The sequence below is a fragment of the Neofelis nebulosa genome, chromosome 16 (assembly GCF_028018385.1).
Source record: "Neofelis nebulosa isolate mNeoNeb1 chromosome 16, mNeoNeb1.pri, whole genome shotgun sequence".
Taxonomy (NCBI): domain Eukaryota; kingdom Metazoa; phylum Chordata; class Mammalia; order Carnivora; family Felidae; genus Neofelis; species Neofelis nebulosa.
In genome coordinates this window covers 24,933,954-24,951,475 of record NC_080797.1, presented here as the reverse complement: position 1 = coordinate 24,951,475, position 17,522 = coordinate 24,933,954, and the positions used below count along the sequence as shown (strand labels likewise).

Genomic DNA, 17,522 nt, shown 5'->3' with positions numbered 1-17,522 from the left:
CAAACCCATAAGTGACCTTCTGATAGCACAATGATCAAAACTGATGACTGTGCATAAAAGTCTATGAAAAAGTTTAAGGACGAGGTTTCAAACAAAGGATTTCTTAATATGAAAAGAAAAGGTTACCTAAGCTATTGCCAAATCTAAGTGCTTACTTGTGGTTTTACTTTTTAAGCCAAGTGGAGGCAATGATTTATATTTAAGTCTGCAAATGACTGACTCCTTCAGTTTGACAGTTACGGGAGAAAAATGCAGACAGCTCAGGAGCACCGCAGATTAAAGTCTAGAGGAAGGATTCGGTGTCCCCGGGATTTCACACACACACTTACTGCTTCCATGGACTTGGTCCAGTTGCTCCACAGAACTCAAAGAAAACAGCTTATAACCGGCTTTGGTTCCAATTGCTAGGGATCTGTGGAAGATAATACCATGTGGGAATGAGGTTCAGAGAGCTGAAACTCATCGAAGGAAAGTCAAACCTCCCAGGGACGGTGCTTTCCCAGCGAGGAAACAGGAAAGACGGAATACATAAGAATACTCATCCTGCACTACTCCCAACATGATCAGGGGTCTTCTGGTTGTCTGAGAGGTACTTTGCCAAGAGGTCAATTTTTTATTTATTTTTGCTTAAAAAATAAACACACGGTCATAGTAGGCACAGTCATTAGTAGGTACAATTTAATGGATGCTTCCTTTCATCATTTTCCATGAAAACACCGCAGATGCTTTTTACCAGTAGCTCTCATCCTTAAATGTACATTAAATTCACTTGGGAAGTTTTTAAAAAATACTGATGATTGTCTATCGCGGCTCCTCCAACACTGAGCTTTTTATTTAATTGGATTCTTTTCTCTTTTCCTTTTCTTCTCTGTTTTCCTTCCTTCCTTCCTTCCTTCCTTCCTTCCTTCCTTCCTTCCTTCCTTCCTTCCTTCCTACCTTCCTTCCCTCCTTCCTCCCTCCCTCCCTCCCTCCCTCCCTCCCTCCCTTCCTTCTCTTTGTCTCTCTCTCTTTTTCTTTTTTTAGTTCAAGTACTCTAATGTGCAGCCAGGGTTGAAAACTCTGTTGTATACCACGTTCCACAAAGCTAGTATCACAACCAACCAACAAAACAAAAACTAAACACATCTGGAACGGTATGGGCTAAATAAATCTTGTTTTCTTAATTTTTCACTTTCGACCAATAGATACAGAAAGACCGTTTCCTTGGCCAGTTTCTTTGGCCACAGGATGAAAGCAAACGAGTCCATTTTGTTCGCAGCTGGGACCCCCTTCCAGATCCCTCTCGCTTTGCCCTCAACACCTCAGCGATGAGCAAAATCTCACACAGGGCACACTTAGAAAAAGCGCTCCGACCTGGAGCACCTCCACCCGGGGAAAATGGGATGTCAGAGCCGAAAGAGACCTTAAAATAGTCCTAAGTGGACTAAAAATTAGCCCAGCTTCCTCATTTGAAGCAGGTCTTTGAAAAGGTGAGATCCATTCTGCACAGGGAAGCATATACTAATATAAGCAGTTGACTGGGGCGAGCCTGATGGCCAAGGCTCTTGTTTCATCAGCCTAAAAATAAAAAAGAGGAGGTCATGTGGTTTTCCCTGGAATTGTTTTTTTTCTACCCAAACGTTTGTTGTTCCCCGGGACACACGGAGAGGAGGCTGCGGTCAACTTTCAATCAGTGAGGTAGTTGCTTGGGTCCCGCAGTCCTCCACCTGCTGGGGGGCTGACCTGAGGGGCGGGACAGGTGCCGGAGCAGCGTCAATGATGACCAACGGCACCTGGAGAGGCGAGAGGCGCGCCCCCCGGCATCTTACAAGTTCACAACACGGCCACGTGCAGCAAGAGAGTGAAACTGGGCTACTGTCTTCTACCGCATACAAGTATGAACTCCAAATGGATTAAAGACTTGAACGGAAAACCTGAAGCCATAAAACTCCTAGAAGAAAACATAGGCAGCAAGCTCCTTGACAGGGGTCTTAGCAATGTTTTTTGGCTCTGACTCCAGAGGCAAGGGAAACAAAAGCAAAAACAAACAGGCAGAAGTACGTCAAACTAAAAAGCTTCTGCACAGCAAAGGAAACCGTCAACAAAATGGAAAAATCCCACCGAATGCGAGAAAATATTTGCAAATTATATATCCCTTAAGGGGTTAATATCCAAAATATATACTGTATATGGTGTAATATAAAATAATATAATATTTTTAATATATTATATATAATATAAATTATAATATTTTATAATATAAAATAAAAAATATTATCTTTGAGTATATGTAAAACAAATATATATAAGTATATGTAATAAATATGTAAAATATATATACAACAAATATGTATAAACTAAATGTATATAAATATACATAATATAAATACATATAAATATATTTTATGTAAGTAAAATATAAAACAAATATATAAATATATAAAATAAATATGTAAATATATATGAAGTGCATATAAAACATTTTTAATATATTTTTATAAATATATTTTTATGTATAAAAATATATAAATATATAATACAGTAGATAATACTGCATTAACTTTGTAGGTATAAAGAAAATATATAATTCATGTCACTCAGTAACAAAAAAAACCAGCCTGGTTAAAAATGGAAAAGAATCTGAATTGACAGTTTTCTAAAGCAGCCGTGCAGATAACCAACAGATTCATCAAAAGACATTCGGTATCACCAATCATCAGGGAGATGCAAATCCAATTCACAATGAGATACCACCTTACACCTGTAAGAATGGCTGTTATCAAAAAGATAAGAAGTAGCAAGTGTCGGGGAGGATGTGTTGGAAAGGTGATCTTCGTGCACTATGGGTATGAATGCAAACTGGGGCAGCCACGCCAGAAAGCAGCATGAAGATTCCTCAAAAAATTAAAAAGAGAACTACCATATGATCCAGCAATTCCACTTGTGGGTATCTTTCAGAAGAAAAACTGAAAACACTAACTCGAAAAGATGTATGCGCCCGTATGTTCATTGCCGCGTTATTTACAACAGCCAAGATATGGAAACGACCCAAGTGCCCAGCAGTGGATGAACGGATAAAGAAGACACGGCATGCGTGCACACGTGCACACGGGCGTGTGCACACGCACACACACTCCGCTTCTCAGCCATAAAAAAGAACAAAATCTTGCCATTCGCGACAACATGGATGAGAGCACTGTGCTAAGTGAAATGAGTCAGACAGAGAAAGACAAAAATCACATGATTTCACTTATACGTGGAGTCTAAGAAAGACAAAACAAAACAAAACCCAGACTCATAGTTACAGAGAATAGACTGGTGGTTGCCAGATGACAGGGTTTTTTTTTTTTTTTTTTTTGTGGGGGGGGGGGGATATGAAATTGGTGAAGGAGATCAGGAAATACAAACTTCCAGTTATAAAATAAATACATCATGGGGACGAACGTGGAGCACAGGAAATACAGTAAGTAATATTGCATTAACTGTGTAGGTTGACAGATGGGTTAGTAGGCTTATCGTGGAGATCATTTCCCAAAGTATACAAATGTTGAATCACAATAGGTTGTACACTTGAAACAAATATAATGCTGCATGTGTCAATTGCACCTGCACTTTAAAAACCTCCTTTTTATTCTATGATTAAAAAAACTTTTTTGATATGCCCTGTAGTGATTACTGTCTTTAAACTTTCTTCACATGGACTTTTTCACATAACTATAGACAAGTTTAGCGGCAACTGAGGTTTCTAAAGCTTGTAAGTAAGGGAAAAATGTAATGAGAGTCTTGTGATATTAACCGAAAGATTTGGTAATTTAAAATAATTTTCAGGGATGCCTGGCTGGCTCAGTCGGTAGAGCGTGTGACCCTTGATCTCGGGATCGTGACTGCTAGCCCCACGTTGGGTGTAGAGATTGCTTAAAAATAAAGTCTTTAGGGGCGCCTGGGTGGCGCAGTCGGTTAAGCGTCCGACTTCAGCCAGGTCACGATCTCGCGGTCCGTGAGTTCGAGCCCCGCGTCGGGCTCTGGGCCGATGGCTCGGAGCCTGGAGCCTGTTTCCGATTCTGTGTCTCCCTCTCTCTCTGCCCCTCCCCCGTTCATGCTCTGTCTCTCTCTGTCCCAAAAATAAGTAAAAAACGTTGAAAAAAAAAAGTCTTTAAAAAATAAAACTTAAAAAAAATTCAAACATAAGGCCTGCTCCCAGAAGAATTTTATACGTGAAAAAATAGCAGTGTGGTTACTATTATGTTTTAAATGTTGAGCAATGGCCACAAAGGAGGCTGAATCAAGGAATCCAGACTAAAATCCTATTTTATCCATAAGGGCTTCCTGCAGAAAAAAAAAATAAATTCTCATCACCTCTCACAGGAATAGAGCTTGGGACAAATATGTGCCACCAGTCAAATGAAAAAATGTACCCACAGTGCCTAGCACAGTGCCAAGCATGAAGTATGATCAAAGAAGACTCATAAAGGTTAGTTGCACTAGTGGATTGCAAACTCAGCCTGCACTTACAAAGAAAGACACACTGATACTCCTAAATGCATACGTAAGGGGCTTGACTTATTTTAAAATCCAATGTCATATCCTCTGTGGCTCAAAGCAACTGACTCTGACAAAAACTTTTATTTATAGGTGAGACAGAGCTGTCCAGCAAAGCCTTCATCCAAGAAAACAGAACTGACCATAGAGACGAAGGAAATTAACTTTCCAAGCACCCAACAGCTTTGAAAATAATATTCTTACCCAAGTGCCATAGAAAGCTGGGACTCACCCAGAGTAAAAACTAACCCCACTTAAAAAAAAAAAAAAAATCTGATACACAATGTTTATAAAGCAGAATTTCGAACATTTACTGTGAACTAGCAAACTGACTCCTTTCCTTGTCCTGTGTTCGGTTGGGAAGGAAAACACTCTGGCATTTCAACAGCCATCCTCTCTTGCAAAATGCTTCTTACAAAATGTCAGAATTTTATCTACACCATCATTTCTGTAAACTGCGGGTCTCAATCCATGAGGAGATCTTAAAAACAGCTCATGAGTCACAAACAGCTTTAAAAGAAGGTATCACACTATATAGAAAGAGTAAACACTATTTAATGAATCACCTTTGGGAGACAGTCTATGTATGTGGGTATCGGGGGATGTTGTAACATGCATTTCTTATTGTGGACTGTGGTCAAAAAAGGCTTAAAAGTCACCCATCTAACCAAGCCGTCCAGCGACCCAATTACCCGATTACACATACTTTTTTTTTTTTTTTTTTCCGAACAAAGGCATATTGTTTGGCATAGGGTGTTTTTAAACAGAAACACAAAGGGAATGGAAGCCAGAGTTACTTATGGTACAGGATGGCCTTAATTACACCAGTGAATGTTCAATATTAGCACAGCCCAGTCACAGGCAGCCAAAGCACAAGCCTGAAGCCCATTCCAAACAAGGAACACGACAGAAACTGGTACAGCAGGAAGTGGGAACCTGGAAAAGTAGTCATCCCTGCTTGATGCTCGGGGTGCACATTCCCAAGAGATTATTCCATATGGTCCCCAGGACTGGCGTCTAACAATTCCACGCAAAGAGGTAAGGAAGCAGGCGTTCACTTGTAAAGGACTGAACCTTTGAGAGGTCTGAAATACGGTTCAGCCTCTAACTCTCTGGCCAAAGTCCAAAAGTGCACATCGAAGTGAAACATTACAAGTGCACTCAAAAAGCAACAGGGTGGAGCTCGCGCTTCTCAGAGAAGGCAGCCGGGGCCCGGGAAAGGGCTCGGGGACTCGGAGAAGAGGATTCTGCCTCGCCCAGGGGGCTGTGTGAACACAGTGAGAGGGGGTGGAAAGGCGAGATGCCCCGAGCTGGGCTGGGACGAGGGCTGGCCTGGCCGCACGGATAGGCTGCCTCTTTGTCCCAGGCCCTGCCCAGATGCCACGTTGAGATGCTCAAGGACAAATGGGAAAGTTTTTCCTGTACTCTCATCTTCCTGGGCCCCAACAACCTCGCCTAGGGTCAACTTGCAACTTCCCCCTCCTCGCCCATCTCCTTTGTTTTGGCCTCTGCCCCTCCTTCCGAGACCCCCACTCGGGGCACTAGCCTCTGCCCCCACTGGATCCGTAGCCTTCTTCAGCCCCACTGCGCCCGCGAACTCCCTCCCTTCGTGCTCGGCCGGCCGCTCCTGGCCCTCAGCCCACCGCGGGGGTGGGGGCGCTCGAACCCCCGCACGGGGAGAGGGAGCCCACCCAGACCGTGCGGGCCGGGAGCCGCCCCTGCCGCGCTGCCGCGGCCCTCTGGAAGCGCAGGCCCGCGCCACTCCCGCTACAAGTGGCCGACAGGACAAGACCCCTGCTCGCGACTTCTGCCCCCCAGCTCCCCGCAGGGCAGGCGCCGCGGCTTACGTGCAGTCCTGGTTGAAAGAGAAGCAGCTGAGCGCCGCCTCGACCCCTCCCGGGGGGCCATCCGCGGCCTCGGCCTCCATCGGGGGCTCGACCCGGGGAAGCCGCAGCTCCGAGCCGGCGACAGCCACCTCAGCAGCCCGCTGGCGCCGGCTCCGCGGGCCGGGTCGCGGCCCCCCCTCCGCTCCTGGCCCCGCCCGGCCCTTCTTCGCTCCGCCCCGTCCCCGCTTCGCTCCGCCCCCACGCCCGGCCCAGATCCTCCGGCGCGTCGGAGCCAAACCCGGCAGCTGAGGGGGTGGGGTCCCCACCCTCGGCCGCCATTGGCTATGACTCCACGCCGCCGCGCCCCCTTGGCCAATTGACGACAGCTGTGGGCTGGACCGCCCTGGTAGCGGCCCGCCCCCAGCTCAGCGACGCGGCTCTCCATTGGGCGAAGGAGGGTGACGCAAGGCTGCAGGCCACGTGGTAGTGTTTTCATTGCCAGAGGCTGCGAAGCGGAAGTCCGGAAGAACCAGTGCAACTGAGGCCCGACCTGGTGGCCACCTTCTGGCATCTGCCGTGGAGCTGCGGCTGAGGGGGCGGGCGGACGCGCTCCGTCCCACCCCACCCAAACCCCTGTCGCGTGTAGCTCTCCGTCTATTAAACTTAACAGAGGTTAGTAGCGTGAGACGCCAAAGCCCCACCCTTTTACAGAGTCTTCAAACTGCTTTGAGAAAAGCCAGACAGATCGCATGTTACCTTCCCGGGTGCCCTGCTGTTGAGAACTCTTTCTACATGCCCAGCGCTGTGCTAACCGTGTATGTTATCTCTTAGAATTCCTATAAAACAAGAATATATACTTTCTGCCCAATTTTAATAAGGAGCAACTGAACAATTAAGTAATCTGCCTGAAGTAACAGAATAAATGGTAGAATGTGGATTTGTCTCAACTCAAGCTTCGTGCACCAAGAAATTCTCCTAGGGAATTTGGGAAAACCTATCTGATCTATAATTGGAAAAAAAAAAAAAAAGGAAGAAAATGTCTATAAGGTGGCGTGTTTGATGAAAGGGATGAGGTCTTGAAGATGGCACAATTCAAAACTCACATATTTGAGATAAATCCTGACAAGTCTCTCTTCCCAAGCTAAATTCACGTTGCCGTGTAGAATACCCAACACACTTTATAAATCAGTAGCTCTGTTGGCTTTGGATTTATATAATTCTTGATGAATTTTTAATTCATGCTTTTCAAGTTGAGATGGCATTTTAATTGTTATACCACAGTATTTCAAATTGGCATTATTAAAATGTATTTTGTGACAAAGCTATGTATACGTGTGTGTGTATGTGCGTGCGTGCACACACACACACACACACTTTGGGAGCTTGGACCTATAATGGATGAGTGAAGCGCATTATTTCATTTAAGATTTCTAGTTGCATATCCAGTTTGGGTTTTCCAAAATGCAAATGTAACAGTTTGTTTAGTTCACGCTATTATTCTTTCTCTCAACTGATGTTAAAATAGTTTAGCTCATAGATCCGCGGATGCTCTTCAGTCGATTGTGAGGTGTTGTAGAAACTATCGTAAGCGAAAAGAGCTTCTGTTTGGATGCTTTAAGTGCATCATCTTTGTAACCTCTAAGATCAAAAGTGCTTCTCACCACCCCCAGCTCAGGCATTTAGAAAACCAGGAATCTGGTAGGCTAGGTGCTCCGTTGTTTGGAAAATTCAATAAAGGACAGAATAAATTCGGTTTGTAAAGTGGAAGTTGTTATTCTCAACAGTTTGGACTTTATAGGCTAGAGCTGGGAGCTGGTGTTAGTGTTTGAGTAGGAGCGTTTCATGATAAAAGCCGTGTTTTAGGCAGATAAACTTGGCCAGGGTGTGCAGAACAGATTAGAAGGGGAAAAAGCCTCGGCCAATGTGAAATTCTAGGAGTAAAGGGATATGAGATGCGAACTATTGCATGGCAGCAAGGCTAGAAAGTTAAAGACAAACCCAAGTGAAATTTTTTTTCTGTTGAAATATATTTGACATATAACATTGTGTAAAATGAAGGTGTATAGCATGTTGATTTGACATTCATGTATTGTAATATGATTGCCATTGTGGCTATAATTAGCACCACTAACAAGTCACATGAAGAGCTATTTTGAGGCAATGCTGTCCCCTAGAAAGGTAACAAACCAAAGAAAGAAAGAAAGGAAGGAAGAAAGAAAGAAAGGTAATGTCAACCACAGATGTGAACCCCATATGTAATTTAACATTTTCTAGAAGCCACATTTAAAAAGATAAAAAGAGATAAGTAAATTAATTTTAATAATATCTTTAACACAAGATGTCAAAAATCTCATTTTCATGGGTCGCCCATGTGAAACTATTAATGAGCTAGTTTATTTATTGTTTTAATTAATTTTAATCAGCTAGTTTAAAGTACTATTTTTTTTAGTGTAGGTATTTAAAATCCAATGTATCTTTTTCACTTAGAGCATATCTCAATTTAACCCAGCCACCTTTTAAGCGCTCATGCGGCTGGTAGCTATCTTATTGCCCTGTAAAGTTTGGGGAGAATAAACCACAGATCGTAGCTGATGGGGGAGGGGTGGTAATAGCGGAGAAGAAGAGGGAAACGTCCACGCTGATTCCGTAGTTAGGATCGCCGTTGGGAACGTGGAAGCTGGTGCTGCTTTCAGGAACCAGATATTTGGGCAGGTATTTAGGGTGAACAGTTCAGCGAGGTGAACTGAATGCTCATTGGAATTCCAGTTCAAGCCTAGACATGTACGTCCGGGAAAAAACTGATCATCTTTCCAGCCCCACCCTTCGTGAATGATCCCCCTTGTATGTTTCCTACTGAGTTAATGGTCCACCATCCACCACTACCCACGTGGAAATAACATTCCAGGGCTGCCTCATCTGGTTTTATTTTTTCCCAAGACGATACAGAAATCTGTATTTTTATATAAATAAACTTAACATAACTATTTATTTTACATAAACCTATATTTTATGTAAAAATTCAAAAGGTTGATGACCGATTCTTATTTTTAAACAACACTGTGAAGGCCAAATTAAATATACGAGCTGGCTGGATGTGGTTTGTGGAGGTCCAGTGTGTGACCTCTGTGTGAGGCATAATTCCCAGAAATTTACTGGCGTAAACATCTAAAGAAAAGGCTGCAAATAGATTTGAAGGTGTTGGATTCCTTTAATATCAGGCTGATTTTTCTTTTTCTGAGTCCTAGTTCTAGGTTCCGTGGGAGAGGAAACTCCTGATTTATTTATTTTTTTTAAGTTTATTTATTTTGTGGGGGAGAGAGAGCATGCACGTGCGCACGTGAGCCAGAGAGGGGCAGAGAGAGAGGGAGGGACAGAGAGAGAGGGAGAGAGAATCCTAAGCAGGCTGGGCACACTGTCGGCACAGAGCTGGGCTCGGGGCTCGATCTCACAGACCGTGAGATCATGACCAGAGCAGAAAAAGAGTCGGACGCTTAACCGACTGAGCCACCCCGGCGCCCTGAGGACACTCCTGATTTAAACCCTGGGTTTATGGCATCCTAATCCTTCCACATTCTTGGAACAGAAATTTCAACACTACATAACAGGAGCCGAGGCTATCTGGAGGAAGAGGGGAATATGACACTTTACCGCAGGAAAAACAAGATTTCAGCTTTTTGCCTTTCTTCCAATTGAAATTTCCGAAATGTCTATCTTTTCTCAAACAAAATGTCCATTACTTCTGGGGAAACAGTAAGTCAGCAAAATCCGGAAGAATAAAGCTGAGCTTGGGAATCAAGTGTTCTTGGTAATATACAAAATTGCAGGCCACAATTCAGCTAATGGGGAGACTTCCTATTTGTTCAGCAATCAGGTTGTAATTTTAAAATGCTGATTAGGGAATGCATAGGGCATGAACAGGGGAAGTTGGAAATGGGACATCCTGTCTGATGCAACCCTCATGTCACCCAATATGGTTGCCCATAACACCCAACTGGCTATAATTAGAGTGAGTACGAGGTGAGCAAATACCACTCCTGTCCACTTCTTCTTTTCATCAAATCCATTCTGTTTTTATAAGATCAAACCACAGGGAATAGCTCCTTTACCTTTTCTGATGCGTCTCGGCACTCAGCACGTGAGCTGAGAAAGAGTAGAACCGGAATAGACAAGCCTATGGTAGTACTTTGAGAAAAGAATAAAGGAGGGAGATTCTGGGGACAGTGTAGAATAGGTAAGACTTGGGGGGGGGTAGAGAGAGGGAAGGGTGATGTGTCGCAGGCTCAGGGAGTCAGCCCTACCGATCTGGGGTAGAAGGTAAGGGGTTGAAATGTAGGGTAATTTCTGGGAGAGCAGGTGATCCCGTCAGATTGGCAAACAGGAAGTGTCCGGCCAGAGGTATGGCTAAACAGCAGGCACAGTTGGGCTTTTTTGTTACTAATCATAGGCACAATCTGTGTGGTAAAGCACGGCTGCCATGAGTGAACAGTTCCTATTATGTGCCTTTGCTCCCCAAATGGAACCATTATTTCTGGTTTTATCAGTTGAAAAGCCAACAGCCGTTCTAATAGTCCTTGACTTCCATATTTCCTCTCAAGAGCAAGAAACAAGGGTACTTCATTAAAGAGTGAACTGCAGTGTCTTTGACTGCATTCTCTTTCCCAGCTCTCTTATTTCTGCTTCCAGAATAATCTTCTTAAAACACTGAGGCAAAATTACAAGTTCTCCATAAATACTTGCTGATCGGCTGACGTTCACGAAGACAGTAGCTTTCTGTGTGTGCATTTGCAGACATAACTTGAGCTAACCATCTATTAGTCAAGACGATGCAGAGAGGAGGTTCATCGTGGAGTTTTTGTTCACTGGGACATCTTAAGACCAGCCGGGATTGCAGAGAAGTGTTCACCAGGTCAACCAACTGCCCCGACTTAAGTTTTAGAGTATAAATATAGGTGATATCTGGAAATGGAAAGCAAAGCTTTATAGAAAGCTTGGCTTGAAACCTCATACCTCTTCTCATTTAATGTTTATTACCTGTCCTGTCCCAGGGATTTTTATCCCCATGGCACAACTGCGTAAACCAAGGTTGAGAGATGTTGGATAAGTTGCTCAAGGTCCTAGGGCTGTTTGCGATGGAGATATAGTTTGCCCTCGGTCCCTTCTACTGTATTTCCAGGTCACCCCGTGTTCCATGCTTCCTCTCAGACTGCTCAAAGCTGGGAACAGAACTGGCAGTGTAACCTGAACTCCATTCTCTAAGGAGACAGAGAGGCAAGGGTGGAGGGAAAGAGACAGGCTTATGCCAAGAGGGCCACGGGCCAAGTGTAAGAGGCAGGGCACCTTTTCAAGGGGGGCAAAGCTTTGCTTATGCTTGCCATGGGTACTACTAGAAGTATCTAAGAACCTCTTTTGCTCTGAGGTAAAGGGTTAGTTAACCTGCGCTCATGGGCGAGGGTGGCTAGTTCGTAAGTGGTGCCGTGGGACTCTGGGTTTCCTCCTGGCTAGAGAGAGAGTGTGAAGAATGGTAACCATTCCTTGGAATTCTTCACTTCTAGGGAAAAGGTGATTTCAAAAGCCATCGGCTAAGAATCGCACGATTCTTGGTGAACAGTGCCATCTAGCGACCTGCTGTATTTAGTTCCAGCCCGGTAGGGCAACCTTGTAGGAAAGACTGGCTTCACGAGACACGGAGAGCTAATCACAAAACCGTGGAAGAGGAGTTCCAGGCTCTCCTGTGTTCTTCCAGAACTTCTTTCCTGTCTATACATGGAAGATACAGACATCTCACTCACCACTCTCTTGCAGAAGAAGTTTAGAAGGGGGTTGCCCATGCATTCATTTGACACATTTTTATTCAGTGCCTGTTATGCGCCCGCCATGGTTGCATGGTTGCGGGTCCTGGGGATGCGCCATGGGGAAAATTAAATAAAAATCCCTGCTTGTATGGGCACAGAGACCAGAGACAAGAAAAAACTGAATGGAGAGTATCTCAGATGGCCATGAGTGCCAAGGAGAAAAATAAAGCAGTTGGAAGGGGTGTGGGAGGTGTTGGGGAGAGGAGGGCTTGATAAAGAGTAGGAAGGGAAGGTGTCGCTGGAAGGTTCCATTTGAACAAAGACCTGAAGGAGAGAAGGGAACATGAGGGGGAAAAGCATTCCTGGCAGGAGGAACATGGAGGAGGCAAGGGTGGATGGAGGAGAGAGAAGAGGGGCAGATACATAGGAAAAGAGGTCGGAATGGTCATGCTTGGGCATGTGGAGGAGGGACGAGAAGCCACTGGATATTTGGACTTATATTTGAACAGAATCACTTAGGCAGCTGTGCTGAAAACAAAGGTGTCTTGGGAGGGGCGCCTGGGCGGCTCAATCGCTTGAGCGTCCGAGTTCAGCTCAGATCATGATCTCACGGTTTGTGAGTTCGAGCCCTGCGTCGGGTTCTGTGCTGACAGCGCGGAGCCCATTTCAGATCCTCTGTCCCCGCCCCTCTCTCTGCACCTTCCCTGTTCACTCTCTTTCTCTCAAAAATAAACAAAACATTAAACAAAAAGGTGCCCTGGGAGATTCACAGTTCCCTTTAGCACATTTAAAAACTCCACAAACCCCAGTTTATTATTTATTTAACGTTGTTTAACGAGGACTTTCCAGGCTTACACAGATCTCTTTCTTCCCGCAACACCCACTACCTTCTTGCGGGACCCGAGAAACAAAAGTCAGCGCTGATAAGCAGACTGTGATGTTCCCGACAGTCATAAATGACTCGAGCCCAAAGCCAACAGAAAGCAGTGATTTTCCCAAGGCCACACCACAACTGCAAAGGAGCTACCGTTGAGTGACTAATTCTTTCTTATCAGTACCTTCCGCAGATTTGCTCCATTCCTCCGTTATGAAACCACGCCACTTCACGGCCACTGGCAGTCCGGGCCCGATTCCTGTATCCCCTACCCTTCCCACCTTAGAGTCACTTAGCACAAACCCAAAACCCCACCAAAAAACCCCTTCCTACAGCCACCGTGGTTCATTTGGTGTACGTTTTCCCTTGCTGCACCAAGTGAAGAAAATGAACATCGACTGGGTGAACCTGGCGATCTTGACCTACAGCTTTATCTATCTGCCCCTAGGATTTTGTAGATCAAAGTTTAAGAAGAGCTGGACAAAATAACGACTTCCTACCATCATATTCTTTGAGTCTAAGGCAGAGATACCGTGCCCCGCTAAAACGTCTTGCGTACCAAGTGGAACACAATGTCTGGTCCATGAAAGTGGTGAGAGACTATATTGCCAAATATTTTTTTTTTTTAATTTTTTTTTTTTCTTCAACGTTTTTTTTTTTAATTTATTTTTGGGACAGAGAGAGACAGAGCATGAACGGGGGAGGGGCAGAGAGAGAGGGAGACACAGAATCGGAAACAGGCTCCAGGCTCCGAGCCATCGGCCCAGAGCCTGACGCGGGGCTCGAACTCACGGACCGCGAGATCGTGACCTGGCTGAAGTCGGACGCTTAACCGACTGCGCCACCCAGGCGCCCCAATATTTTTTGAAAATATGCTGGATGCTTCATAGAAATGAGGTTCTATGGTATGTGACCTTTGGTGTCTGGCTTCTTTTACTTAGCATAACACTTCCAAGGCTCATCCAGGGTGTAGCCTGTATCAGTATTTCATTTCTTTTTACTGCTGAATAATATTCCGTTATATGTATTACCACAACTAATTTATCCATTTGTCAGCGGGTGGACATTTGAGTTGTGTCCACCTCTTGGCTGTTGTGAACAGTGCTACTATGAACACGTGCGTGCACGCGATTATTTGAGGACCTGTTTTCGATCGTCTTTCCGTTGTACCTGTGTTCAATATATCTTGGAATGGAATTCCGGATTATATATATATTTTTAAGTTTACTTATTATTGAGAGAGAGAGCGCGCGCACGCAGGAGAGGGCAGAGAGAGGGGGGGAGAGAGAGAGAGAATCCCAAGCAGGCTCTGCACCATCAACACAGAGCCCGATGCAGGGCTCGAACCCACGAACCATGAGACCACGACCTGAGCTGAAGTCAGACACTGAACCGACTGAGCCACCCAGGTGCCCTGTATATTTTTTTCTATATATTTAACTTTTGAAGAACTGGCAAAACTGTTTTCCACGGAGGCTGAGCCATTTCACATTCCCATAGCAATGAACGAGGGCTCCGATTCACCATTTGTTACTTGCTGTTTTTATTTTTCACGATCACCATAGCCATCCCCGTGGGTGTGGAAAACACTGAGATTTTATGCCATGTCTGCAAAGTTGCAAGCTCTTGGGACATCCAAGTAGTGTTGGGTCCCCCAGTGCTCGCAATGAACCAAGGCTGTGCTGTATTTTCAAGGCTCCCACACCCATTCCGGGTCACACTCTGGCAGGTGGGCAACAAAGCTTTGTATCGTGTGGAAACTTGTTCAGCTTCAACACATACAGCTGAAATGTGAGTCCAGGGTGGGGCCAAGTCAGGAGAACAATCTGAGGCAGACCCTGGGCTGCCCTTTCTGGCTTGTTCTTTCCATTCTTTCTTTTTTTAATTTTTTTTTAATGTTTTTATTTACTTTTGAGACAGAGAGAGACAGAGCGTGAGCAGGGGAGGGGCAGAAAGAGGGGGAGACACTGAATCTGAAGCAGGCTCCAGGCTCTGAGCTGTCAGCACAGAGCCCGACACGGGGCTCGAACCCACAAACCGTGAGATCATGACCTGAGCCGAAGTTGGACGCTTAACCGACTGAGCCACCCAAGGCGCCCCTGTTCTTTCCATTCTTATCGTTTATTCTCCTAGCTAAGACCCCTTGATGTTGGGACATGGTCTTCAGATACCCCAGGACATGATTACACCCCAGCTTCCGTTCAGCTGGGGCATCTCCATTCTGCAGGTTTCTTGTTAGGGTGAGAACAGTGCTAATCACGTAACTAAAGACGCAAAGGATAAGGTCCTTTGGGAACCGGAGCCCTTTGCTTCTTTAAACTGGGCAGATCCTGTGGGTGTTTCAGGGGCAGCTGATATCTGGGCATAGGGTACGTTATAAGGGATCGAGAGAGAGAGAGAGAGAGAGGGAGAGATCCAGGATCATTGGTGGCGAGGTAATAGTTGAGGCCATGAGAGGAGGTAAGATGTAACGAAAAACGTGTCAGTTGGTGAAGAACTGGACTGAATGTCCTGGTATTCCTTTAATTTTAGGAACACTACCAGAAAGGAGGCTGGTGCTTGTGCTGAGCCGCCTTCAGCAGCTCCACGTCCCACATTGCTGATGAGTGAGAGCCTCTGTTATAAATGGAAACGTGAACTGGCAAGTGCTCACCGGCTAACGCTGAACCCACCAGCTTATTTTGCTACCTATTATGTACGTGATCTGCGATTTTGCTTATCGATTGCAAATATGCACGAGGAATAGGAAGCTGGCGTGTTTTCCAAAAACGAGACGGAGCGTTTTCGCTGCTGCGTGTCTCAACCAGGTATGGCTTCGACTTTTCATCATTTCTCTGAGATCAGAAACAGCCTTTGGTGGGCTTCTAATTTTTTTTTTTTTTTTAATAGAAGTTTGGCTCCCGAGACTGTTTCAGAGCCTTTAGGAAAGATACCAAGTGGACGAGACATGTCTGAAAATATTTAAAGTGGCGATTTCCTAGGCCCTCCTTCTCCACTTTCTCCGTAGACATCTGTTCCCATATGTGGAGGTTTAAGTCAGCCTCTATCTACAGATGACCCTTGTCTGACCTCACTCTCTGGAATGCTCTGCCTGCCTCTGTCTTTCATGCCAGAGCACATCAACACTACCTTCTGCTGGCATTCCTGATAGGATCTCTTTCTCCCGAGCTCTTGAAAGAATCCTGCTTCAGCAACTCTAGAGAATGGTGGGAGAGTCGGTCTTTAAAAACAGATTTATCCCATACCAAGGACAGGAATCACTTATTTTGCACCACTGTGTGCATTGACTCTTCTTTTCTCCCAATCCATGAACATAGTATAGATTCTTAGGTCCCCTTGACCCAGGAATGCAGTTTCCCATGCCTACATAGGCCAAGTCCTTCGTTCTCAGAGAATCTAATTACGTTAGCCTGTGTATTTTCTTTAAAACGGTTATCACAACCTAAAATTACCTTGTTTATTTGCTTACATATTCACTGTCTATCTCCTCTATCTGGAAAGTAAACTCCATGAGAGCAGGCTCTTTCTTTTTTTTTTTTTTAAAGAAAAGTCTTTTTTAAATTATTTCTTTATTTTTAGAGAGAGAGAGAGAGAGAGAGTGCACATGAGCAAGGGAGAGAGGGAGAATCTAAAGCAGGCTCCACACTCAGTGTGGGGACCAACTCTCAGGTCTCCATCCCATGACCCCGGGATCCTGACCTGAGCCAAAATCGAGAGTCAGACACTCAACCGACTGAGCCACTCAGGCGCCGTGAGAGCAGGGCCTTATGTGTCTTCTCCCAGCATCCAGAGCAATGCTTGTCCACATAATAGGTGCTCATGGAATATTTGCCAACTGACTGACTTACAGAATCAGTCGTTAAAACATCATATGAAAATTAGCTTTCCATTAACTCCTTCTAAGTGTCATTTTCTTGTCTCTCTTGAACGATGATATTGTCCAAATGGAGCTAGTATTGTAACCAAATACCAATTAACTATGTTAGTGGCTTTTGAGATTTGGGACCCCCTTTACACCCTTAAAAGTTGTTGAAGACCCAAAGAGCTAGTGTTCATGTGAGTCATATCTGTCATTATTTAGTGTGATAGAAATGAAAACTGAGAAGAGTTCAAAATATTTATCTACTAATTCATTAAAAATAATAAACCCATTATATGTTAACATTCATACCATATTTTTTTTGTTTCTCAAATAAAATAACAGGGACATGAGAGGCATTGTTTTACTTAAGAAAAAAAATTTTTAATGTTTATTTTATTTCTGAGAGAGAGAGACAGAGCATGCGTTGGGGAGGGGCAGAGAGAGAGGGACACCCAGAATCCGAAGCAGTCTCCAGCCTCCGGGCTGTCAGCACAGAGTCCGACGCGGGACTCGAACTCACAAACCTCGAGATCATGACTGAGCTGAAGTCGGACACTTAACCGATTGAGCCACCCAGGTGCCCCAAGTATTGTTTTACATTAAAAAAAATCCTTTTAATGTCTGGCTTAGTAGAAGACAGCTGGATTCTC

General features: G+C 44.7%; 1 protein-coding gene and 1 long non-coding RNA gene across 4 annotated transcripts in view; one reads left to right on the top strand and one right to left on the bottom strand.

Moving 5' to 3' along the window:
- The window catches only part of WIPI1 (WD repeat domain, phosphoinositide interacting 1), a 31,998-nt gene extending 25,453 nt beyond the window's left edge, over positions 1-6,545 (bottom strand). For 2 of the 3 annotated variants that reach the window (XR_009255102.1, XM_058704243.1), the window contains exons 1-2: positions 6,366-6,545; positions 330-412 (exon numbers count right to left, since the gene is read on the bottom strand). Coding sequence is in view for 2 of the 3 variants with exons in the window: in XM_058704243.1 (XP_058560226.1) it covers positions 330-412; positions 6,366-6,445 (163 nt within the window). In the remaining variant the exon portion in view is untranslated. The remainder of the gene's footprint in view (positions 1-329; positions 413-6,365) is intronic. The other variant, XM_058704244.1, reaches the window with a different exon arrangement.
- Positions 6,546-9,082: 2,537 nt separating this feature from the next.
- On the top strand, positions 9,083-17,178 carry LOC131497708 (uncharacterized). The gene is made up of 2 exons (XR_009255100.1): positions 9,083-13,602; positions 15,543-17,178. It is a non-coding gene; the product is annotated as an uncharacterized LOC131497708 (long non-coding RNA).
- Positions 17,179-17,522: the final 344 nt, after the last annotated feature.